We start from the raw sequence: 26,544 nt of genomic DNA, 5'->3' as shown, positions 1-26,544 counted from the left end.
CTTTCAATCTAAAAATTAATCAACTATATTCATGGATTATATGGATATATTTATTGTAGTATTATTCGTATACTTTAAGATAAATGAAGGAACTTAATTGATGAATGAACGCCATCCCAGCTGACCATCTCAGCTGTTTGTTTACATCTCACTGTAGCAGAAGGCTTCAGTGTCTACCGGCTTGTAATAAGTCTATTTATGTGTCTGTCGGCACAAATATCATCATGATTTGGGAAAGACTCTGTAGACCTTTCCTAATTGTCGTTGAGTGCCACCAGCGCGCCTCTGGAATATTAAAAACCGTCTCATGGACGAGGAGAGGCGTACCTGAGTGTCCCAGAGAAGTATGGCGTAAGAGGAGTCCTTTATCATCCTTCCAAGGCTATACAAGCGAGATTACACGTGAGGAAGACGTCAGGGGCAAGGCTTACACCTGGAGGAGGCTGTGTTTCATAGGCCCTGGGCATGACATCCGTTGTCTCGTTCAAAGTCAAGAAAAGAGACGAGGAAGAGCAGGGACAACGAGAGAAGGGACTGGGTATCTGCCCTTCTCTCTAGGGTTGCTGGTCGCTGCGTCCTGGGACCTGAACAGGGAACAGAGAATAAATGAGAGAGAGTTCCTCCTGGCTGCTATGGTGGGAAATATCGATCGACTTCAGGTAAGGTGACTCACTCCACCTCAGGCTAATGGTAGATGACCTAACCTAAGCCAGAGGTGAGGCAGAACACGAACATGTTGGTATTTAATGCCTTTACTGGCGTCCTCATTGAAGATAATGGTAGATGAATGTATGCAAGCCAGAGATGAGGTAGAAAACGATTATTTTGGTATTTAATGGCTTTACTGGCACCTCATTGAACATAATATAACCTATTTATGTCAAACATGTTGACTTCATCATTGAATTGAACTGACGATATAAATTAGGAATATTTAAGAGGCGATTTACTTAAATAATGTCTCAAAAGTGACATTTTATTGTAGCCTTCCATTAAAACTAGCTTTGGAAAGTGGCTGTTTATGGTTTGATTGCATAGTATTGAGCAAACTGTATTAAGTGATTGTGAAGGTTCTTACGATCAGGGAAAGTGTGGGGTAAAAGTATGTGAAACACTATTGTGTTTCAACAAGATCTACGGAAACCTCACTTCGAGAGGTGAAGATTTGCATAATATTTAGTACAATAGTTGAGATGCTAAAGGATATGCTTGTTATCTTCCATATGTCATATTGATTGCATGCCATTGGAGAAAATAAACATGCCTTGGATGTGGCAAATGCATTTGCCGAACACACCATCCAGCAAATGAGTATCGATATCCTAATTATGTTCCAATTTTTTCCTATAAATTTAGAAATTAGGTAAATTCCTACTGATAGGTGAGATTTTCTTTAGTTATGTTGATTAATGGAAGTGTTTGATGTACTTTTACCTCATCATATTAAAATCCAGCATATATATAGGAGCACTAAAAGTGCAAGTGGCATGCATATATTTTACATATTAGGAATATACCTAACAAAAGAGTACTGTATTTATATTTCTTTTCTAGGAATACTTGAAGAAAGGGGTTGATGTGAACTGTCGTCATCCCTATGGCTGGACAGCACTACATGCTGCAGCTGTCAATAGACGTTCAAAAGCTGTTCAGTTTTTGTTGAAGAATGGTGCCGATCCCAATCTCCAAGACAACTTTTCTAACATATTTCAGGTTTGATACCACCATTTAGTCACAAATAATTTTGATTAGACGCATATTGATTTTAATTTGATAAAAACTGGAGGTTTTGAGGATTGAAAAAAACACTTTTGCTGCTAAAAGGGGGTGAGTAGAATATTGATCAACCACCAATACCCATTCAGCTATCATAAAGGTTGGCAGATGCTTCTTTATGGATTTGATGACCATATGTTAACATGCCCAGACTCATGACAACATACTGCTGCTGATGTGGTGGCTTGTTCCAACCCACACTAGGTTGATTCAGTGATTGCTAGTATCTGCCTCAGGGTTGAGTAAAAAGGGGAAGGAAGAGAAGAGAGGCTAATTGGGTTCTTATAAAGCTCTATGTATCACAGGGAAATGGTTTTTCATCCTTCGGAACTTCCATTTCTTACTTATGGACAGAGCTCTTGAGCTTCTTCGAGCATACCCACTTGAAGGAGGAAAGCTTAAAGAGATCCTTAAAGATCCAAAGAAAAGGTTACTTTAAATGATTTGGCTCCCAAGTAGAATCACCATCTTCTGAACATGGCAACCCAGTGCCATACAATGGAGGTCAACCATATCCAGAATGAGATATTGTCTGAAAGAACAGTATTTGATGTTTACCAAAGACCCCTATTCTTAATCAAGTCCTGTGAGAGGCTCCTTAAAAATTTCTTTTTCTTTTTTTCTTTCAAACTATTCGCCATTTCCCGCATTAGCGAGGTAGCGTTAAGAACGGAGGACTGGGCCTTTGAGGGAATATCCTCACCTGGCCCCCTTCTCTGTTCCTTCTTTTGGAAAATTAAGAAAAAAACGAGAGGGGAAGATTTCCAGCCCCACGCTCCCTCCCCTTTTAGTCGCCTTCTACGACACGCAGGGAATACGTGGGAAGTATTCTTCCTCCCATATCCCCAGGTCTCCAAGGTAAGTAGCCTCTGGACGATAGATTAATGCAGGTAAGGGAAGTCGGCAAGTTAGATCCGTAACTTCGGGACAAGGATTTGCTCTGAGGGTTGAGCCAGTCGGGCCTGGGCAGGAAGTGGGCCTGGGTTCAGGCGCAGGACTGGACAAGGTGAAAGAGGTTGTGGTGATGGTGTTGGATGTGATGTTGTTGTTGTTGTCATCAAGTCCTCTGCATCATCATAGCAAAGCTCTTCTTCTTCCACACCTGCCACCCATTGTTGGCACATCTCTGTGTTACCCCTGTAAGGTGCTTCTACTTCTTCTTCTGTGCTGCTGCTGCTGCTGTTGATGTAACATGTTGTAACATGGTATTATTAATATGCATGCATGCGTGCAGGCAGGGTCGTAGTCATCGACGCAGGCAAGCAAGGCAGTAGTAATGTGTCGACGTCTTTGGGTGGCTAAGGTGAAGGGGTTTGGAATTTTGTGATGTACGGCTTGTCACTGATAATAATAATAATAATAATAATAATAATGATAATAATAATAATAATAATAATAATAATAATAATAATAATAATAATCCTTAAAAATGCTTGGATAAAAACCGTCTCTAACACCTTAGGCTGAAGCAGACAGTCTAGGCTGATTGAGTAGAATCAACTTCTTGATCCAACTGTATGTGTTCCTTGATGATAAAGGTTTTGATGGGCTTGGATTAACAAGGAGTTATTTATTTATCATACTTAACTGCTGTTCCCTGCATCAGCAAGGTAGCACCAGGAAACATATACACATATATTATTATCATTAATATTATTATACTTTGTCGCTATCTCCCGCGTTAGCGAGGTAGCGCAAGGAAACAGACGAAAAATGGCCCAACCCACCCACATACACATGTATATACTTACATGTCTACACAGGCACATATACATACTTATACATCTCGATGTATACATATATAAATACACACAGACATATACATATATACACATTTACATAATTCATACTGTCTGCCCTTATTCATTCCCGTTGCCACACATGAAATGACAACCCCCTCCCCCTACATGTGCGTGAGGTAGCACTAGGAAAAGACAACAAAGGCCACATTCGTTCACACTCAGTCTCTATTTATTATATTATTATTATATTATTATATAATGTATTCACTATACTTTGTCGCTGTCTCCCACGTTAGCAAGGTAGCACACGGAAACAGACGAAAGAATGGCCCGACCCACCCACATACGCATGTATGTACATACATGTCCACACACGCTCACCAATACCCATTCAACCATCATAAAGGTCGGCAGATGCTTCTTTAGAGATTTGATAACCATATGTTAACATACCCAGACTCATGACGACATGTTGCTGCTGATGTGGTGGCTTGTTCCAACCCACACTAGTTGATTTCAACGTATACATATATATACATACACAGACATATACTTATATACACATGTACAATTCATACTTGCTGCCTTTATTCATTCTCGTTGCCACCCCGCCACACATGAAATGACAACCCCCTCCCCTGCACATGCGTGAGGTAGTGCTAGGAAAAGAAAACAAAGGCCACATTCGTTCACAGTCAGTCTCTAGCTGTCATGTATAATGCATCAAAACCACAGCTCCCTTTCCACATCCAGGCCCCACAAAACTTTCCATGGTTCACCCCAGAAGCTTCACATGCCTTGGTTCAATCCATTGACAGCACATCAACCCCGGGATACCACATCGTTCCAATTCACTCTATTCCTTGCATGCCTTTCACCCTCCTGCATGTTCAGGCCCCGATCGCTCAAAATCTTTTTCACTCCATCCTTCCACCTCCAATCTGGTCTCCCACTTCTCCTCGTTTCCTCCACCTCTGACACATATATCCTCTTTGTCAATCTTTCTTCACTCATTCTCTCCATATGACCAAACCATATCAAAACACCCTCTTCTGCTCTCTGCAACCACTTTCTCTTTATTACCACACATCTCTCTTACCCTTTCATTACTTACTTGACCAAACTACCTCACACCACATGTTGTCCTCAAACATCTCATTTCCAACAGATCCACCCTCCTTCGCATAACCTTATATATACCCCACGCCTTGCAACCGTATAACATTGTTGGAACCACTATTCCTTCAAACATACCCATTTTTGCTTTCCAAGATAATGTTCTCGCCTTCCACACATTTTTCAACACTCTCAGAACTTTCACCCCTTCCCCCACCCTGTGACTCACTTCCGCATCCATGGTTCCATCCGCCATCAAGACCACTCCGAGATATCTAAAACACTTCACTTCCTCCAGTTTTTCTCCATTCAAACTTACCTCCCAGTTGACTTGTCCCTCAACCCTACTGTACCTAATAACCTTGCTCTTATTCACATATACTCTCAGCTTTCTTCTTTCATACACTTTACCAAACTTATTATTATTTGTAAATTCAGCCATCCTCAGATTGATGAAAAGAGGATTGTTTTATATATGAAATAAGTATTATCATTGTATCTCAGTACATCTGATGTCAAATATTTGTTGATTACAGGTTGCTCGTGAAAACAGAACATCACCTATCAGTGTGGAAGTAATACGAGAAGGAGAATTTAGCACACTTCTTAATCATAACCAGATGTTCCGTGGTTGTACTGCGCTCCATTATTCTGTCCTTGCTGATGACCAGGAGAGTGTCAAGTATTTACTTGATGCTGGAGCGAACCCAATGGTCATTAATGAATATCGTTTTAAACCAGAAGACTATGCAAAAGATATTGGTATGAGAACAATGATGCAAAAACACTCAGAAAAATATATGGCAAAGCAGAAACAGTTAGAAATGGAAGAGAGACGAAAGTTTCCTCTTGAACAGAGGATTAAACAGCGTATAGTTGGCCAAGAGGGAGCTATAGCTACCGTATGTGGTGCAATCAGACGCAAAGAAAATGGTTGGTATGATGAAGAGCATCCTCTAGTTTTCCTCTTCCTTGGTTCATCAGGCATTGGTAAAACGGAATTAGCAAAACAAGTTGCTGAATACCTCCACAAAGGAACGAAAAATTCATTTATCAGAATTGATATGTCAGAATACCAGCAAAAGCACGAAGTGGCAAAGTTTATTGGTTCACCACCGGGTTATGTTGGACATGATGATGGTGGACAGTTGACAAAAAGGCTAAAAGCTTTTCCTAATGCAGTTGTACTTTTCGATGAAGTTGAGAAAGCTCATCCAGATGTGTTAACAATACTGTTGCAGCTTTTTGATGAAGGCAGGTTGACAGATGGCAAAGGGAAAACTGTTGACTGTAAGGTAAGTTGGTCAGTTTTTAGTACATATGTAATCATGAAGCAATAGAGTACCCTCTACTTACTTAAGTCACAGAACATCACAGTGTAGTCCTTTTTAGTACCTTTCTTTATTACATGAGCTCCCATTCTCTGTTCTTTCACTTCATCATAGATCTGCTATAAACTTACTTCATTTCAGTTATTGTTCCTTTCATCTTTCCATCCATATTATTCTTTCTGCTTGATGCTATTATATTACTACCCTCATCACTTAATCAGCTGTTTCTTTCTCATTTACTTCTTTATATCTATCTTATTTATCACTCTAATTTGTGTGCCATAAGAATGTATCTGAACTACTTATAATGTCATTGAACTCCCAATTGTTTTCCCATGCTTCATTGGCTTAGCGAAGGAAACTGTAACCCAGCAGCTCACTATCAGACTGATATTTTCACCTTTCATTACATTCGTTTATGAATTGCAGTTTGGTTACCTTTCAGCATGCCAGGTGTTTCACACAATCCATTCACTTGTTCTGGTAACTCTGCTTCCTGTATATTTGAAATGAAAACCTTGCGATTTCCTATGGCCCTACTGTAAAGTGCTCTGTCCCCTAGGACTGTATGTAGCAACATTGGTAATAATACTAATGATAATCAGGGGGATAAGGGAGAAAGAATACCAATCAAGTACATACAAAGGAGAGGTTGTTGGATCTGAATGCTAAGAAGGGCAACTGGTTGAATGTCTGATCATTTCTCAATGGAGATAAGTGTGAAAGTTTATGATGTTTTCTGGAAAGAGGAAATAACAAAGTGTGAAGTAAGTAGTGAAAGTGAATGAGTTTGACAAAAAAAGGACTGTGTGCAGAGACACCTAGAAAGGCTAAGGGAAGACTGACATAGAGTTGAATAAAACAAGAGGATTGGAAGGCATTTTAGTGCATACAAGTGCAGGTGAATTATGTGGCATGCAGAAGATGGGATATACTAGATGTATGAGAAAGGACAGTAAGTAGTGGAATGAGGCAGTTAAAGACAAAAGGGAGGTATGTGGATGGTATCTGATGAGGAGTGTGATTTGAGAGAAAGAAGATGAGGAGAAAGCTGAAAAACTGGGCAAATGAGAAACTGAATGGGAGAGTATTTTAATGAACTTGAGGGAGAGAATGAAGTTATTCTGGAAGCTGAATAGTGTGAGGAGAACAGAAGTAATGTGAGTATCAGTGAGGTAGAGCATATAAGGAAGTTTAACAGGCAAAGAAAACATGAAAAAGTGATAAGATGGGTATTATGCAGCTTCAAACTGTTGCATGATTTTTATGAAGACTAACTGACATCAGATTTAGACATTTAAAAGAATCCCATAACATCCTCAGCTGGTAATTCTGCTCCATTCTAAACTGTATCACATTTCTGTTTTTCCATTTTCATGAAGCAAATACAACAAAACCTCAAACCACACAATATAGTGCATTCGGAATAGTCTGTGGCTGCTTAGCTACCACAGATACTCGGTAATTACACAGGAAAATAAATATCCTCCCAAAAAATCTCTCCTCAACATATGTGGCACTCTGTTCTTTGCAGCAGCACCAGATCCCCAACTACCTTCCTCCCATACCTCCAACAAGAAATGAAAAGTTTATGCCTGCTTCACATTTCAGCAGCTAAAATTCTTAGATCCCCACCCTCAACAGACATAATACTGACAAAACACATACACTCAGAAATGACCTGACAATCACTAAAAACTGTCCTTCCTAACTTAAGTCTCAGGTACCACTCCACCTGATGTATGTCCAGTCAGACACATGTCAGTCCTTCCCATCTGTGCTTTCTTCCCAAATAAACATACTCACATTACAACAATTTATGACCTGTGGCCTGACCCTGTGGATATGTCTGGCTTCTGGATTCCCGCAGGAGCCCCATGAGGTAAAAGCAACTCCTAGGGCATGGAGTAAGTGAAAGCAAGGACTTTTCCTTTACAGCTTGTTTGTCTGCTCATAATGCTAACTTGGTAAGACTGGAAATGGTGAAGATGCATGAAAGAATAAGAGAATAAAATATTGCTAAGTGGCTCCAGTTTCTCTTTGATGATTATCTTCTTAGCCACAGCCTTACAGCTACCCACTATTTTTAGTGGCTAATGAAATTCAGAACAAGCTTTTCATTTGTCTGTTTTCTTGTTTGCTCTCTGCTTATGCTCTTATGCACGCTATTCATTTGTCTTCATTCTGTCATTTATGACTTGTCATCCTCCTCTCTTGAATTTGACTACTGTATTTCTTTTTGTAAGCATTGGAGAAGAAAACTTCTTTATAGTCCATGTGAAACAGAAGACAACTGCTTTTCTGGAGTAAGCAAAGCAAAAGACAATTGCATTTCTTGTTTTTCTAGATTGACCAGCATGTACAATATTCCAAGAAAATTTTTAATTCCACAATAGAATGTGTTGTTAAGTGCAGAGACTAGTGTTTGATGTAGAATAATATAAAGTTTTCATACTAAACACTGAAACTCTCACTATCTAGGCTTCATTACTGAAGGGTATTCATATGCTTCCTCACAAAATGTAGACAAGAACAGTTATTAGCAAAATTTCCAATTTCAGTTTTTAAGCAGTGACTTGACAATATCGGCTATCAACAAATTTTTCCATATCAATTCATAATCCATATGTACTTGGTTAATGCCACTTGATGCTTTACTGATTGGTTCAGTTGGTCATGTGAAGGTTAGTGGACAGCAGGTTGGGTGATCCATTCTCTTCCGTCAAATTTGACCTTAGTGGACTGTTGTGAGATCATTCATAATAGAACAGTATTTTTTTCTTGTGTCACCTGAGTAGTATTCCTGTTAGTTTGGTGTATGTGGATACAATCATCAATGATTTATTAACATGTCTGATATCTGATTCACAAGTTTCCATTATTAAAAAGAAAATGGTTCCTTATTTTCTTGTTGTAATGGTTTGATGTCAAAAGCATTTGCTTGTGTATAAACGTTTTAGAAAATACAAGAGGGATTTAGTGTATAGAAAAGCATATATTAATTAACTTTAATGTAAACTGTATCAAAATTAATTGCAGGATGCAATATTTATCATGACATCCAACTTAGCCAGCGATGAGATTGCTGATTACGGAATTCAACTAAGGGAAGAGGCTGACAAAATCACAAAACAGCGTTATGAAGGAGAGCCAGAAGATTTAGAAATTACAGAAACTATCACTATATCATGCAGGTTTGAAGAATATTTTTCTTGCATGCATAATTGTTTGCAGTTCAAGCTAATCTGAACGGAGAAGCTGATGTTTGGCGAGGCACTTAGTTATTTGGATCACAAAGTTGTTACGTATAGATTGCCAATCAAAAAGCATCTGAAGAATTCATGTTAATCTTTGTAGTATTGGAAGAAGATGCTGTTGAGATAGTGTAATTTGATTACTGAAATTTGTTCAAGTTCTTGATTATGTCTGAAAAGATGTTAGTCGAGTGGGTAGAGGACTTTGAGCCCAGTTCCCTGCATGATCATGTTGAATCCTCTCTTGCCAGGTGTATTCCATTTTGAGTATCATATCAGCTTAAGGTAGAAAGTCAAAGGCAGTTGGATGTGACATTGGCAGTTTCACTCTCTTTTCTCCTAGTGTCAAGAACTTTGTATCATATAACCTTATTGAACCCTGTTGGTTATTGTGGACTTAGAAAAGACTTTTTATACTTTGGACAGGCAAAATAAATCACTGTGGAATTCTCTAGTACCTGCTAAATCACATTCAAAATTATTCTTCATGATAACCGTAATCCCAACATTCATGGATAATCTGAAGTCAAATTTCATTAATAATTTGATGGTCCTTCCCCTACAAGTTCCCATTATAAATCTAAAGCCAAGACATGAAGTAAGTTTGCATATATCAGATCCAGTATGTACTTGTTGTAAGTATGAACTTGTTGTAAGGCGAGGAATAAGAAGTTATCCCTCCTGGTAGAAAACCTAAATATGTAACATACTAGCACAAAATGATGTTGGTACTTAACATCATTCCACTTTTTGGTGGTTGGAACCCAGTGACTACACCAGACTTACATTACTCTTTCGATGAGAAGGATTGTTAGGTAGGGACAGAGAGGGTTGAATGATACCCATGCATCTCTTGTATGTTGTAAAAGACATTTAGGAGGCATAGGAGCAAGGGACTGAAAAGTTTTCCTCCTGTATTACTGCCTTCTGAGAATAGAAGCAAAAGGGGACAAGTGAATATATTTAGTAGACAGTAGTTCATATGCAGCCAATGACCAGGGAGGTATGTTACGAGTACTACCCGCCTGGGTATCGGGAGGGTTAGTGACAGTTGCATAGTAAGCCAGCACTTCAGTGGTTAAGTTGCTCTCCTCTGACCCAGGTAGCTATCTTTTCTTTCTGCCCCACCCACAAATGGACTACTGGGTTTCTGTTTACAAACATACAATCTCTACTTGTTGCACATGACACTTAATTCATGCAGCTCATTCTTTGTAACTCGAGATTTTCCTGCTGTGAGCACTGTGTGCTAGCCTTGCATTTTTTTCAAAATGGTAGGAGCAGTAGGTAGTAGTAGTAGGGAGGAACATTAGGTAGGACCAATAACGTAGTAGTAGTCAGTGGTTACAATAGGTAAGAGCCTCTGCAAACACTGAGCTAGAGTTGCCCACTGCCAGTGGCTTGTTAAGGGTAAGCCGCTAAAGGCTACAGAGTGTCACTGGAGTTCACTATGGAGACTCTGTTGCCATGGCTACCCCATTAAGGGAGTCCCAGGTGAGGACTGGCATCAGAGATAGATAGTGAATTTATTTCCTCAAAAGCTCAGCTTCTGCCGCTACCTCTTAAAGATGAGAAAGATTGGACTGGATTTTGAAATTAAGGCTCATAAGCCAAGCACTGGAACAAAGGTGGGAAAGATGAATGTATACTCTATAGAAAAGTGGGAAGTATAAGTAATGCTATAGTCTGCATATGATATTTATCAGTTAATGTCGTAATGCTTTCAATTTAAAGTGTTTCCTACCAGCATCAAGGGTCACTTTTTACTGCTTGCCTTCAGTTTACCTTTCTGAATTCTTAGCTTCAATTTTCTTGTCACAAAGGTAATGTGTATGCCTTAAGATCAGCTGTCAGTCCCATTTATTGACTTATGGTTTTGCACATTACTTCAGCGCCTTCATTCGGAACCTTTCATTTTTACCATGATTAAAAGGTTCACATAAGCTGTGATCTCATCAAGGTTGGGGTCTTCAGTATTCCATAGTGCCAGGAGGAAATTGATAATTGAATCATTTTTTCGTCATTTCTTATTGTCCTGTCAACTCATTCATTTTGTTTCCTTTAACCAGATTTAAGGAGAAGATTGTCCGGCCAATTTTGAAAAGCCACTTCCAAAGAGATGAATTTCTTGGAAGAATTAATGAGATCGTATACTTTGTTCCATTCTCAAGATCAGAATTACTAAAGCTTGTTCGATTGGAACTTGACAAGTGGGTAAAGCAGGTAAATATACAGAATTTTTCTTACTTCATTCATGTACCGATAAATTATGCATATGTGAAGTATATCATAATTTTTAGGGGAGTGGCTGGGGGAAAAGTACTGATCTTTCTGTTTCTTTTATTATTTCATATTTCTTTTTACAGGCTAAGTTTACATTTAAATGGTTGTTTGCTGTATATTGTTAAACCACTTGATATGTTTTGAAGATTTTTTTTCATCTGTTTAGCTTGGCAGGCACTTAGAGATTGCTTTGCCAGTCATCATCATCTGTCACCCATCCATACATCTATCATTGGTAGTCACACTTTAATCTGCAAGTAAACATTGGCATAACTTGAAAAGTCTCAGTCACATACTCATGAAACTTTAGACGATTGTTTCTCTGTATGTAAGGAATTCAGTGGGATAAGATTGAGATCCATTAGCCTGTCTGTGTATCTATCTCTGATGCCTGTTCCAATTGGAAGTCCCTCAAAGGGGTGACTGCAGCAATAGAGTCTCCATAACTAGTGAACTCCATTGCTGCTTCATATCCTTTAGTGCCTCACCCTTAACAGGCCACTGGCAAAGGGCATCTCTAGTGCAGCATTTGCAGAGGCTCCTACCTAATGTTCATACTGACTTCTACCTAATTTTTTTACATAATGCTCCAGCCTAAATGTTTCTTCCTACTACTTCTATCTACTGCTCCTACCATTTTGCCAGAAGGCAGGGCTAGCACTTAGTGCTCACAGCAGGAAAATTTAGAGTTACGAAGAATGATGTATGTGAGTTAAGTGTTGTCAGGTGGTATGTATGACAAGGAGAGATCGTATGTTTGTGGACAGATTGCCAGTAATCCACGTGTCATTGAGGTAGAAAAGAAAGACATCTTCACAAGTCAGATGAGTGCAGTTTGACTACCGCTGAAGTGCTGGCTCACTACACAGCCATCACTGACCCTCCTGATACCCAAGTGGGTAGCACTCATAATATACCTCCCTGGTCATTGTCTGTCTACTAACAACTACCTAATTTGGATATTTCTTTTCTGTCTTAGGCCTTTCATAGAAGGGTCTGTCTTGATTCCCACTTGAAGATTCTTTTTGGCCATGGAAGTTAACGCAATTTTGTTTATGTTTTTACAGAACAGTATTTTCCAGCCATTCATATTTCACTCCTTGTGACTATGCTGCTCTGCAGGATACTCAGGTGTTCCGTAGAATGCCCTTCTAATTTGTTTACGTTCATATTTTTTTCTGGTTTTCGTCTTATGCATACTAGCAGCATCTCCAATTATTGTTTTCTTATTTTATGATAAGTGTTAGCTGATCGTAAAATAAGTCACCTTTGGTAGAGCTGTATCATTGTCAGTGGATGGAAAGGCAGGAGTAGGGAGGCTGGAAATTTTTCCCTCTTGTAGTATGATTTCCAAAAGTATTATGGTGCTACTTTGCTAAGTAGGGAAACAGCAGAGAGAAAGAAAATTAAGAGAAATGTCCTATTAAGCACATGTTGGATATATTGCCCATTTAGGTATTTGGTCGGTTAATTGAGTGAAAAGTAGACGATTGGATGCTAAGAATTACTCACATAGAATGATATAGTTGATCTAGAATTATTATGTTTTGGTATATTCCTTTTTTTTTTGCTTCTGTAGCTGGTGGTAGTAGTTGTTTTCATGGAGGGCAAAGGCTTGTGGATTTCCTGATGAATTGTGCTTATTGTTTTCCATGTTTTCAGATAGTTGTCTCTTATAAGATTGAATTTTCAGAAAATTTCTCAGTTTTTCCATTCAACAGGGAAAATACCATTGTATCACAACTATAGATATACAAAAGCAGTCGCAAATTTCTCTCACGTCTCATTTACACCACCATAATTGTCCTGTTGGAAATGACATGACCTTGTGACAACAAATGCCTGAAATTTGATTCATTGCAGATTTGTCACTTTAGCACCAAGAAAATCAAACAACTCAACGTTCAGTCTCTCTCATCTGTAGACATTTATTTAGTGTCATCATTACGAGACTAAGTTGGAGCTGATTGAAACTGGTACTGTTGTATTGCAGGCACCTGCTGATTGAAACTGGTACTGTTGTATTGCAGGCACCTCACCATATTATAGATGGAGTCCCATTTCTTGAAAAAGAATAATTTTAAGATTGGAAGTTGACTGAAATTCATTTTTGTTACATTATGATAAATCCATTCACTGTGCGTTTAGTGTTTTTTGAGTGACTAAGTTTTTTCCTGTATATTTAGGTTTGTGGTTGTTATGTTAAGAATTAGTGTAAAGGATGGTGAACAATCATGGTACAATATTATTTTTCTTTAATTTTAGGCACGAGAGAAACACAACATAGAGCTCAAGTGGGATCCCATGGTACTGGATGTGTTAGCTGATGGGTACAATGTCTACTATGGGGCACGATCTATTAAACATGAGGTAATCTTCAAATGTTTCCATGTTTCACAAATTTTATGTGTGTGTTCTCTATCCAAAACTTTTTTTTGGTATATGTATGGTTCATAACAACTGAAACTAACATTTGTGTTGAATGTAGCTGGTGCACTCAACTTCGATGTTTTGCTAAGAATCAAAGTGCCATATTTAAAAGATAGTTCTGTCCAATGATTTAATGATTCATCAGTTGCAGGTTTAAAGTTGATGATGACAAAAATTGAAATTCTGTGTAAGGCATTCTTCATATTAGCCAGACTAATGGAAGGAATTACAGTGATATTAGAATAGGCCACGTGAAGTGTGTCTTAGAATAATTATCTGTTTGTCTGTCTTGTCTCTGTAGGATCTTTTTTCAAGAATAGATGATATGGCAGTTGAGGGTATAATTGAGGGATATGGGGTATCTGATGTAAATGAAAATGGGGAAGAGTGTTTAATTACTGTTAGGGAGGTTACATCAGGAACATAAGAACAGTCTTATTTGCTCACATCTACAAAGAAATGCCCTCATTTGTTCATACCCACTTTTTAGTTGTCATGTATAATGCACCAAAACCAGAACCTCCATTAATAACCATGTCCCACGCACCATTCCATGACTGTCCCAGACTAACTTCCAAACTTGACCCCCTAGCCTACGTCACATTGTTGGTTCACTTTCCTTCTTCTATAAGTATTACTTTGGTTTTTTGCTCCCGAGAGCTGGCTGCTTGTGTTCCCACACCACTAGCTAGACCACGCAATACTCAGCAAGTTGCTGCGTCACATTATTATGTGATCATCAGCATCTCAAGGGTGGGCCGTTTCGATACCTGCTTCTTTCCCTACACTTCAAAGCTTTGGAACTTGCTACCTTCTCATGTCTTTCCAAATAACTGTGACCTGCTGCACATTTCAAAAAACAGGCTTTTCACTTTTTCAAAAATTTGTAAATACTTTCCCTTGTGTTTTCTTTTTCCGTTTCATAAGTCTCTCTAGATTTCAATTACGATTTGGCCCTGATGTGGACTTTTGTCCATAACTGGAATTTTCAGCATAGAAAAAAAGTACCATTTTATGTATGATAATGTGCTTTCCAACTTGATGTGGAAAGCAAAGAAGTAAGAAGCATCTTGTGAGTGTTGAAGTACAATCACTTTAACATACTGAGCATAATTTAAGGATGTGTGTGATTAATTTTCGGATTCAGTTTGTGCCTGATCCACACAAATGGAATTAGGAATGGATTAATGATGATATATACAGTAATGTACAGTAATGATGTATGAGTTTCACATTTTAGCATTCTTTTCATTTTTTCTATGGAAGTCGTAAGATTTTTTTGATGTCATCTGAAGTATGTACTACATGTTCATCTCATGCACCTCATTATAGGTTGAGCGTCGTCTGGTGAATCAGCTGGCCTTGGCATACGAAAGTGGACATATAACTCCGGGATGTACTGTGTTCATATATGCAGATATTCCAACATCAGAGGAAAGAGAAAGCAAAATTACAGGACTCACCTTCTCCAATTAGAATTCGTGTAAAAACAAAAGGAACAGACAGCTTTACTGATGTAGATCCAAACAAGCACTTGAAAGCTTATGTGGAAGACATGAATGATACGTAGAATTCTCACATCAGAGTTGGAGGGAACAAGGAGAAGTTTAAGCCCAAATTGGAGGTGGAAGAATGGAGTGAATTGAGGCTTGAATATGCAAGAGAGCAAAAGGCATGCACAGAATAGAGTGAATTGGAACAATGTGGTATGATGGGATTGACATGCTGTGAATGGACTGAACCAAGACATATGAAATGTCTGGGGTAAAACTTGGAAAGGTCTATGAGACCTGGATGTGGATAGGGAGCTTTAGTTTTGATGCAATACAAATGACAGCTAGTGACAGCATGAGCAGATGTGGCCTTTTTTCATTTGTTTCCTGGAGCTAACCTGCTGACACAGGGAGTGGCAATGCTGTTTCCTGTGGGGCGGGGTAGTGCCAAGAATGGATGAAGGTGAGCAAGGATGAATATGTACATGTGTATAAATGTACATGAATGTGTGTGTTATTTTTTTTGTTATACTTTGTCGCTGTCTCCCACGTTAGCGAGGTAGTGCAAGGAAACAGACGAAAGAATGGCCCAACCCACCCACATACACATGTATATACATACACGTCCACACACGCACATATACATACCTATACATCTCAACGTACACATATATATACACACACAGACATATACTACATATATACACATGTACATAATTCATACTGTCTGCCCTTATTCATTCCCGTCGCCACCCCATCACATAATGAAATGAAAATGTGTATGTATGTATACGTTTATATGTATATGTACATGTGTGTGAGTGTCTGTGTGTATATGACTGGATGGGTCTTTCTTTGTCTGTTTCCTGGCACTGCCTTGCTAACGCAGGAAACGGCGATCAAGTATGATAGAGATAGATAAACAGATTTCAATTATGTATATTTTTGTGTATAGAATGATGGTGAAAATATAAGTTATATATATATTTTGTTGATGTGTTATTTGATTGGTAATCCTTCCTCAGGATAAATGTTGTGGTGTGGAACATTGTTACATAAATTGATTTTGCATTATGATGTCAATAATAGTTGCTGTATAGATAACTGTAGCTGATAATGCAGATGAAATATTGCATAAAATGTGGAAAGAATTTTATGTAGATTTGAGCATGCATGAGAGAAAGAGAGAGACAAAGACCAGAAGACCTCATGGTCTATTATTAGATTGTCTGCTAGACTCGCAGGAGTTCCCAACCTTTTTTGTTCCTCTGTACCCCTTGGGCATTCTGACAGGTTCCCATGTATCCCTAGAAATTAAGGATCAAAAAGTGATGAATTTTATTGATTTTATATTATCTTATTATGAAATCTGTAAGTGATTATGTAAGGATTTTATAATATTTATCAGCTGATTTGTAATAAAAGTGTTCTATATTGCTTTTTTTTTTTTTTTTTTTTTTATACTTTGTCGCTGTCTCCCGCGTTTGCGAGGTAGCGCAAGGAAACAGACGAAAGAAATGGCCCAACCCCCCCCCCCCCCCCATACACATGTACATACACACGTCCACACACGCAAATATACATACCTACACAGCTTTCCATGGTTTACCCCAGACGCTTCACATGCCTTGATTCAATCCACTGACAGCACGTCAACCCCTGTATACCACATGACTCCAATTCACTCTATTCCTTGCCCTCCTTTCACCCTCCTGCATGTTCAGGCCCCGATCACACAAAATCTTTTTCACTCCATCTTTCCACCTCCAATTTGGTCTCCCTCTTCTCCTCGTTCCCTCCACCTCCGACACATATATCCTCTTGGTCAATCTCTCCTCACTCATTCTCTCCATGTGCCCAAACCATTTCAAAACACCCTCTTCTGCTCTCTCAACCACGCTCTTTTTATTTCCACACATCTCTCTTACCCTTACGTTACTTACTCGATCAAACCACCCCACACCACACATTGTCCTCAAACATCTCATTTCCAGCACATCCATCCTCCTGCGCACATCTCTATCCATAGCCCACGCCTCGCAACCATACAACATTGTTGGAACCACTATTCCCTCAAACATACCCATTTTCGCTTTCCGAGATAATGTTCTCGACTTCCACACATTTTTCAAGGCTCCCAAAATTTTCGCCCCCTCCCCCACCCTATGATCCACTTCCGCTTCCATGGTTCCATCCGCTGACAGATCCACTCCCAGATATCTAAAACACTTCACTTCCTCCAGTTTTTCTCCATTCAAACTCACCTCCCAATTGACTTGACCCTCACCCCTACTGTACCTAATAACCTTGCTCTTATTCACATTTACTCTCAACTTTCTTCTTCCACACACTTTACCAAACTCAGTCACCAGCTTCTGCAGTTTCTCACATGAATCAGCCACCAGCGCTGTATCATCAGCGAACAACAACTGACTCACTTCCCAAGCTCTCTCATCCCCAACAGACTTCATACTTGCCCCTCTTTCCAGGACTCTTGCATTTACCTCCCTTACAACCCCATCCATAAACAAATTAAACAACCATGGAGACATCACACACCCCTGCCGCAAACCTACATTCACTGAGAACCAATCACTTTCCTCTCTTCCTACACGTACACATGCCTTACATCCTCGATAAAAACTTTTCACTGCTTCTAACAACTTGCCTCCCACACCATATATTCTTAATACCTTCCACAGAGCATCTCTATCAACTCTATCATATGCCTTCTCCAGATCCATAAATGCTACATACAAATCCATTTGCTTTTCTAAGTATTTCTCACATACATTCTTCAAAGCAAACACCTGATCCACACATCCTCTACCACTTCTGAAACCGCACTGCTCTTCCCCAATCTGATGCTCTGTACATGCCTTCACCCTCTCGATCAATACCCTCCCATATAATTTACCAGGAATACTCAACAAACTTATACCTCTGTAATTTGAGCACTCACTCTTATCCCCTTTGCCTTTGTACAATGGCACTATGCACGCATTCCGCCAATCCTCAGGCACCTCACCATGAGTCATACATACATTAAATAACCTTACCAACCAGTCAACAATACAGTCACCCCCTTTTTTAATAAATTCCACTGCAATACCATCCAAACCTGCTGCCTTGCCGGCTTTCATCTTCCGCAAAGCTTTTACTACCTCTTCTCTGTTTACCAAATCATTTTCCCTAACCCTCTCACTTTGCACACCACCTCGACCAAAACACCCTATATCTGCCACTCTGTCATCAGACACATTCAACAAACCTTCAAAATACTCATTCCATCTCCTTCTCACATCACCGCTACTTGTTATCACCTCCCCATTTGCGCCCTTCACTGAAGTTCCCATTTGCTCCCTTGTCTTACGCACCCTATTTACCTCCTTCCAGAACATCTTTTTATTCTCCCTAAAATTTACTGATAGTCTCTCACCCCAACTCTCATTTGCCCTTTTTTTCACCTCTTGCACCTTTCTCTTGACCTCCTGTCTCTTTCTTTTATACTTCTCCCACTCAATTGCATTTTTTCCCTGCAAAAATCGTCCAAATGCCTCTCTCTTCTCTTTCACTAATACTCTTACTTCTTCATCCCACCACTCACTACCCTTTCTAAACAGCCCACCTCCCACTCTTCTCATGCCACAAGCATCTTTTGCGCAATCCATCACTGATTCCCTAAATACATCCCATTCCTCCCCCACTCCCCTTACTTCCATTGTTCTCACCTTTTTCCATTCTGTACACAGTCTCTCCTGGTACTTCCCCACACAGGTCTCCTTCCCAAGCTCACTTACTCTCACCACCTTCTTCACCCCAACATTCACTCCTCTTTTCTGAAAACCCATACTAATCCTCACCTTAGCCTCCACAAGAACATATTGCTTATGTTCTACATTATTCACAGTGTACACTGTACAGCCGTGTATGCCATGGTTATACTTTCAGACCTCTATGTACCCCTTAGCATTGCAAATGTACCCCTAGGGGTATATTTACCCCAGGTTGGGAACCTCTGTGCTAAAGGATAGTATTAGTAACCAAAATTTCTAATCTATGTAGATGGAGACAAGATGATAAAACAGAATGCTGTATGGATAGGTTTGGGTTAGGATGTTTTAACTGAAACTGTTACTTATGTTACTTAGAAACAGTAAACGAAAAGATCAGTAAAGTGATAAGAGAGCATTTGTAAATTAGTGCAGACTACTTTTTTGTTTGTGCGTGTTACGCACAACAACTGGAGAATGGATGCGAGTCTGTCTCTTCCTGGCGCTACCTTGCTAACATGGGAAACGACAAGCAAAGTACTATTTTATGTGCTTATCTAGTAATTTATTAAGTATAGTAGTATTTGTACACATACCTGTTTATCTTTGATGTGCCAATCCGTCATTATTTCATCTTACCATTCATATATCTGATAGGTGCCAGGCCACTGAGTTGATTCCCTTCTTTAACAACCTTAAGAATGATCTTTTATTGAGGTCTCTGAATTTCCTAAGTATCCTCTGTACATAGATATAAATGTTTACATAACCAGCATACCATATACGTACATAGAAATATTTTTTCTCAGCCACCTTTTCTCTTTTAACTAATTTCCTTTAAGTTTTAGACAGATATTCCTTGTTGTCTTTACTATTATCACTTTCTAAAAGTAGGTGCAGAAGGAAGAGCCGCATGGGGATTTTTTCTTCAATAGCATGGTTGTCTGTTTCTAATGCTATCTTCGTAAGTAAAAGAGAAGAGCTGGTAAAGATGATAGAGAAAATGAAGATTCATTGACTTAATACTATGGTAGCTACAGATCAGTGATTACCATAAGATCCAAACCTTTCCCATCATTCTTATTCTTAGGAGACTTCATAATTGTTCAGTGAAAAAATCTTAACCATCAGATCATTATGTTGTTTATGGGATTAGGGTGTTACACTATCAAGTTTTGTCATCTGTTAAAGGTAAACATTTCTTTTTAACTTCTTTTCATGATTCATCTTCAACAAAATTTGATACAAAATGCGGTGAAAGATAAAGGCATAGTATTCTGTTTACCCTAAATGAAAACTTGTTGAGGCAGGTAAAACAAACAAAATTTTAATGACTGAAAAGAAAACAAGTGAAATGAAAGCGGCATTGGGAGTGATTAGAATTTACCGAATCCAAAGTAGTTTACACAATAAACATATTTTGTAGAGATATATAGAAGTAGATTGATATGAGTAAAAGTGAAAGTGGATGGAGAGAGATGGGTGATAATTGGTGCCTATGCACCTGGGCATGAGAGCAAGTGTTTTGGGAGCAGCTGAGTGAGTGTGTTAGCAGTTTTAATGCACGAGACCAGGTTATAGTGATGGGTGATTTGAATGCAAAGGTGAGTAATGTGGCAGTTGAGGGAATAATTGGTGTACATGGGTTGTTTAGTGTTGTAAATGGAAATGGTGAAGAGCTTATAGATTTGTGTGCTGAAAAAGGACTAGTGATTGGGAATACCTGGTTTAAAAAGAGAGAAATAATGGGTGAGAACAAAGGACGTAATGGGAGTGGGGGAGGAATGGAGTGTATTTAGGGATGCAGTGATGGCTTGTGCAAAAGATGCTTGTGGCATGAGAAGTGTGGGAGGTGGGCAGATTAGAAAGGGTAGTGAGTAGTGGGATGAAGAAGTAAGATTATTAGTGAAAAGAAGAGAGAGGCATTTGGACAATTTTTGCAGGGAAATAATGCAAGTGAGTGGGAGATGTATAAAAGAAAGAGGCAGGAGGTCAAGAGAAAGGTGCATGAGGTGAAAAAGAGGGCAAATGAGAGTTGGGGTGAGAGAGTATCATTGAATTTTAGGGAGGATAAAAATATGTTTTGGAAGGAGGTAAATAAAGTGTATAAGACAAGGGAACAAATGGGAACTTCAGTGAAGGGGGCTAATGGTGAGGTGATAACAAGTAGTGGTGATGTGAGAAGATTGAGTGAGTATTTTGAAGGTTTGTTGAATGTGTTTGATGATAGAGTGGCAGATATAGGATGTTTTGGTCGAGGTGGTGTGCAAAGTGAGAGGGTTAGGGAAAATGATTTGGTAAACAGAGAAGAAGTAGTAAGAGCTTTGTGGAAGATGAAATCTGGCAAGGCAGCGGGTTTGGATGGTATTGCAGTGGAATTTATTAAAAAAGGGGGTGACTGTATTGTACACTGGTTGGTAAGCTTATTTAATGTATGTATAACTCATGGTGAGGTGCCTGAGGATTGGCAAAATGCTTGCATAGTGCCATTGTACAAAGGCAAAGGGGATAAATGAGTGCTCAAATTACAAAGGTATAAGTTTGTTGAGTATTCCTGGGAAATTGTATGGGAGGGTATTGATTGAGAGGGTGAAGACATGTACAGAGCATCAGATTGGGGAAGTGCAGTGTGGTTTCAGAAGTGGTAGAGGATGTGTGGATCAGGTTTTGCTTTGAAGAATGTATGTGAAAAATACTTGGAAAAACAAATGGATTTGTATGTAGCATTTATGGGTCTGGAGAAGGCATATGATAGAGTTGATAGAAATGTTCTGTGGAAGGTATTAAGAATATATGGTGTAGGAGGCAAGTTGCTAGAAGCAGTGAAAAGTTTTTATCGAGGATGTAAGGCATGTGAGCGAGTAGGAAGAGAGTAAAGTGATTGGTTCTCAGTGAATGTAGGTTTGCAGCAGGGTTGCGTGATGTCTCTATGATTGTTTAATTTGTGTATGGATGGGGTAGTTTGACAGGTGAATGAAAGAGTTTTGGAGAGAGGGGCAAGTATGCAGTCTGCTGTGGATGAGAGGGCTTGGGAAGTGAGTCAGTTGTTGTTCGCAGATGATACAGCGCTGGTGGCTGATTCAGTTGAGAAATTGCAGAAGCTGGTGACTGAGTTTGGTAAAGTGTGTGGAAGAATGAAGCTGAGAGTAAATGTGAATAAGAGCAAGGTTATTAGGTACAGTAGGGTTGAGGGACAAGTCAATTGGGAGGTAAGTTTGAATGGAGAAAAACTGGATGAAGTGAAGTGTTATAGATATCTGGGAGTGGATTTGACAGCGAATGGAACCATGGAAGCGGAAGTGAGTCACAGGGTGGGAGAGGGGGCGAAAGTTCTGGGAGCGTTGAAGAATGTGTGGAAGGCAAGAACATTATCTCAGAAAGCAAAAATGGTTATGTTTGAAGGAATGGTGGTTCCAACAAAGTTGTATGGATGTGAGGCTTGGGCTATAGAGAGGGTTGTGCGGAGGATGGTGGAAGTGTTGGAAATGAGATGTTTGAGGACAATATGTGGTAGGAGGTGGTTTGATCGAGCAAGTATTGAAAGGTTAAGAGAGATTTGTGGTAATAAAAAGAGTGTGGTTGAGAGAGCAGAAGAGGGTGTATTGAAATGGTTTGGTCACATGGAGAGAATGAGTGAGGAAAGATTGACAAATAGGATATATGTGTCAGAGGTGGAGGGGACAAGGAGATGTGGGTGACCAAATTGGAGGTGGAAAGATGGAGTGAAAAAGATTTTGAGCGATCAGGGCCTGAACATGCAGGAGGGTGAAAGGCGTGCAAGGAATAGTGTGAATTGGAACGCTGTGGTATACCGAGGTCGACTTGCTGTCAATGGATTGAACCAGGGCATGTGAAGCATCCAGGGTAGACCATGGGAAGTTTTGTGGGGCCTGGATGTGGAAAGGGAGTCGTGGTTTCGGTGCATTATACATGACAGCAAGAGACTGAATGTGAATAAATGTGGCCTTTGTTGTCTTTTCCTGGCACTACCTCATGTGCATGCTAGGGGATGGGGGTGTCATTTCATGTGTGGCAGGGTGGCAATGGGAATGAATAAAGGCAGCAAGTATGAATTATGTACATGTGTATATATGTATATGTCTGTGTATGTATATATATATGTATACGTTGAAATGTATAGTTATGTATACGTGCATGTGTGGATGTGTATGTATATACATGTGTATATGGGTGGGTTGGGCCATTCTTTCATCTGTTTCCTTGTGCTACCTTGCTAATGTGGGAGACAGTGACAAAGTATAATGATAATGATAACAATAATAACAATAATAATGATAATAATAATAATAATAATATAGAGGTAATTAGAAAAGGCTATAGCATATACCAGTTAACCACTATACATCTTATTCCTGTATGATGTTAGAAACACATCCTTTAAACTATAGATAATAGAATCACTGGAAAGTGAATCACATTTTACTATAGGATTCCATGAGATGAAGGGTGTTATGTTCTTGTGGGAATTTCTTAACCTAATTTTCATGCAAAAATATGAATAGAATGCCATTACAGTACAATGCAGGTACCATATTAATCTAAATATGTAGATAAGAAACATTGCATAAGAGACCAGTAATAGAAATAGCACTTTTTCATATTAGAGGCTTCAGTCATAGACGAAAGCTTTCGTCAAGGCCAGGCCTTAATTGAAATATACAGAGATTGTGAGAGGGAAAAAGAAGAGACAAGGGAAAAGGAATGTTGTTCATGTAGTGGACAAGCTAAGGACTGGCGATATCATCACTGTGGTCCAGCATCAAATTCCCCCAAAATGTCTACCTCAAGCTGATGCTATTTCTGCTCCTCTTAACTAGAAATGCAATGTGTTAGTCTTGCATGCCACCATGGGAAATCTCATTGTATACTCACTTGGGCACTTTCCACTCATGCTAGTTATGAATTTACGAGGTTATATTCAATATTAGTGTAAGAATGCAGCTTGTATGTCCACTAACTTATGTCCTGAACTGGCTGCCTTGGTTGATGCGATCATTTGCTAGCTAATGATAATTGGTATGATTGCTCATTCTTGCTGTGTGCTGTACTATATTTTAGAATTGTATAATTTTCTATGCATTATTTTATTTATCCCTTCATTGACATTATACAGTATACTTTATATTTCATGTTGGATGTCACCTCTTTCCAGCAAATGATTGCCTTGAGTTATCACCCAACATTGAGGTGTAATGTGGTTAAGAGAGCTGAAGAGGAAGAAGGGGGAGATCAAATTTGAGATGGAATGATGGAGTAATAAAGATTTTGAGCGACTGGGGCTTGAACATGTGCGAGGATGAAAGGCGTGCATGGGGTAGAGTGAGTTGGAATGATGTGTTACATAGGGTTCAATGTGTTGTCAATGGCCTAAACTAGGGTGTGTGAAACAGTTGGGGAAAATCATGTAAAGGTCTGTGGGACCTGGTTGGTGTATTTTAAATGACAGCTATGAGCAAATGCAGCCTTTCTTTGTCTGTTCCTGGCACGGCCTAACTAATGTGGAAAATGGCAATCAGGTATGAGAGAAAAAGATAGATAAAAACCAAAAAGAGTATGATTTTCTCCATAGTGATGTACTTTTAGAAGGACCACACTGAGAGAGGTGGGCACTTAATATAATACAGTTGTTGTTTATCTAGATATGATTTCACGTACATAAATGCCTTAGCTCATAACACTTTATGGTTTCTCTCAAGGCATAATTTCATGCCATGTACTAAGCATACTACACATATTTATCATTCACATATATATACGTGTATCACTTACAAGAAGAAGTTTATTATTTATTTGAAAAAATGAACGAGGATGGGGTGAAATATACTGTGACTGCCTGGGGCTTGAACATTCAGGAAAGTGAGGAGCATGAGGTATAGAACTGACCGGAGCAACGTGGTACACAGTGGTTGACGTGCTGTTCATGGGTGGAACCAGGTAGATGGGAAGTAGTGAGATGAAACCACTGAAGACCTTTTGGATTTTAGTTGTGGATATGGGGCTCTAGTTTTAGTGCATTATGCACAACAGTTAGAAGGTGAATTAGGCCATTCCTTCATCTATTCCAGGTACTACTTTACTTTTGTGGGAAACAACGGAGATGTGTGAAAGAAAAGAAAAAACCACAGATGCCACAAGCACTCTCCTACCGTAGGTTGGAGAAAATTTCATGTCCTAGTTTATGTTCCCATAGTCATACAATACATGAGGTAGAATACGGAGAGAAATATATACAATAACACTAAAATCATTATTGTTTCTTTTCTCTAAGGTTAACCAAATTCTCATTACTTGAGTTTTATTTTGGTAGAAAGAAGTGGAGCTTATATAAGACATCACAAGACTACAAGCATGAAATTCCTTCGTGATTGTCTGTAACTAAAGAGCATGATATGGATTTACAATCACTCAGTTTTTATGAGTTTAATGGAATCCCTGAGGGACAGTGTAAAGCTACCATCTGAACAAAACGTGTACTATTTCATTCATCTCTAGCAGTTATGTAATTCTTCACTGTCGAAAAAAAGTGAGGGGGAGGGGGTTGTCATTTCATGTGTTGCGGGGTGGCGACGGGAATGAATAAAGGCAACAAGGATGAATTAAGTACATGTGTGTATATGTATATGTCTGTGTATGTTTATATATGTATACGTTGAAATGTATAGGTATGTATATGTGCGTCTGTGGAACATTCAACCACTCCTCTTTTTGCTCTGTCATTGAACATGACTCAAGTCTTATATAAAGACTCCGTCCACTCACACTAATGACTCAAGTCTTATATAAAGACTCAGTCCACTCACACTGATGACTCAAGTCTTATATAAAGACTCAGTCCACTCACACTGATGACTCAAGTCTTATATAAAGACTCAGTCCACTCACACTGATGACTCAAGTCTTATATAAAGACTCAGTCCACTCACACTGATGACTCAAGTCTTATATAAAGACTCAGTCCACTCACACTGATGACTCAAGTCTTATATAAAGACTCAATTCACTCACACTGACGACTCAAAGTCTTATATAAAGACTCAGTCCACTTACACTGATGACTCAAGTCTTATATAAAGACTTAGTACACTCACACTGATGACTCAAAGTCTTATATAAAGACTCAGTCCACTCACATTCATGACTCAAGTCTTATATAAAGACTCAGTCCACTCACACTGATGACTCAAGTCTTATATAAAGACTCAGCCCACTCACACTGATGACTCAAGTCTTATATAAAGACTCAGTCCACTTACATTGATGACTCAAAGTCTTATATAAAGACTCAGTCCACTCACACACTGATGACTCAAAGTCTTATATAAAGA

General features: G+C 39.1%; 1 protein-coding gene across 1 annotated transcript; it reads left to right on the top strand.

The window, feature by feature from the left end:
• The first annotated feature begins 128 nt into the window (after positions 1–128).
• Positions 129–16,414, top strand: LOC139767530 (mitochondrial disaggregase-like). The gene is made up of 7 exons (XM_071696982.1): positions 129–659; positions 1,555–1,713; positions 5,171–5,929; positions 9,005–9,159; positions 11,289–11,442; positions 13,768–13,872; positions 15,265–16,414. The coding sequence occupies exons 1-7, from the start codon at positions 225–227 to the stop codon at positions 15,406–15,408; spliced, it is 1,911 nt and encodes a 636-aa protein (XP_071553083.1). The 5' UTR covers positions 129–224; the 3' UTR covers positions 15,409–16,414.
• The last annotated feature ends 10,130 nt before the right edge of the window (positions 16,415–26,544 follow it).

This window comes from Panulirus ornatus, chromosome 61 (assembly GCF_036320965.1).
Source record: "Panulirus ornatus isolate Po-2019 chromosome 61, ASM3632096v1, whole genome shotgun sequence".
Classification (NCBI taxonomy): domain Eukaryota; kingdom Metazoa; phylum Arthropoda; class Malacostraca; order Decapoda; family Palinuridae; genus Panulirus; species Panulirus ornatus.
This window is presented reverse-complemented; position numbering and strand designations above follow the sequence as displayed.

What these genes read in the sequence shown, in the direction of transcription:
- LOC139767530 (XM_071696982.1), top strand. Translation starts at nt 225, where the DNA reads ATGATTTGGGAAAGACTCTGTAGACCTTTCCTAATTGTCGTTGAGTGC. An exon ending in ACTTTTCTAACATATTTCAG is followed by an intron (nt 1,714 to 5,170) that starts GTTTGATACCAC and finishes TGTTGATTACAG; the next exon opens with GTTGCTCGTGAAAACAGAAC. An exon ending in CACGATCTATTAAACATGAG is followed by an intron (nt 13,873 to 15,264) that starts GTAATCTTCAAA and finishes ACCTCATTATAG; the next exon opens with GTTGAGCGTCGTCTGGTGAA.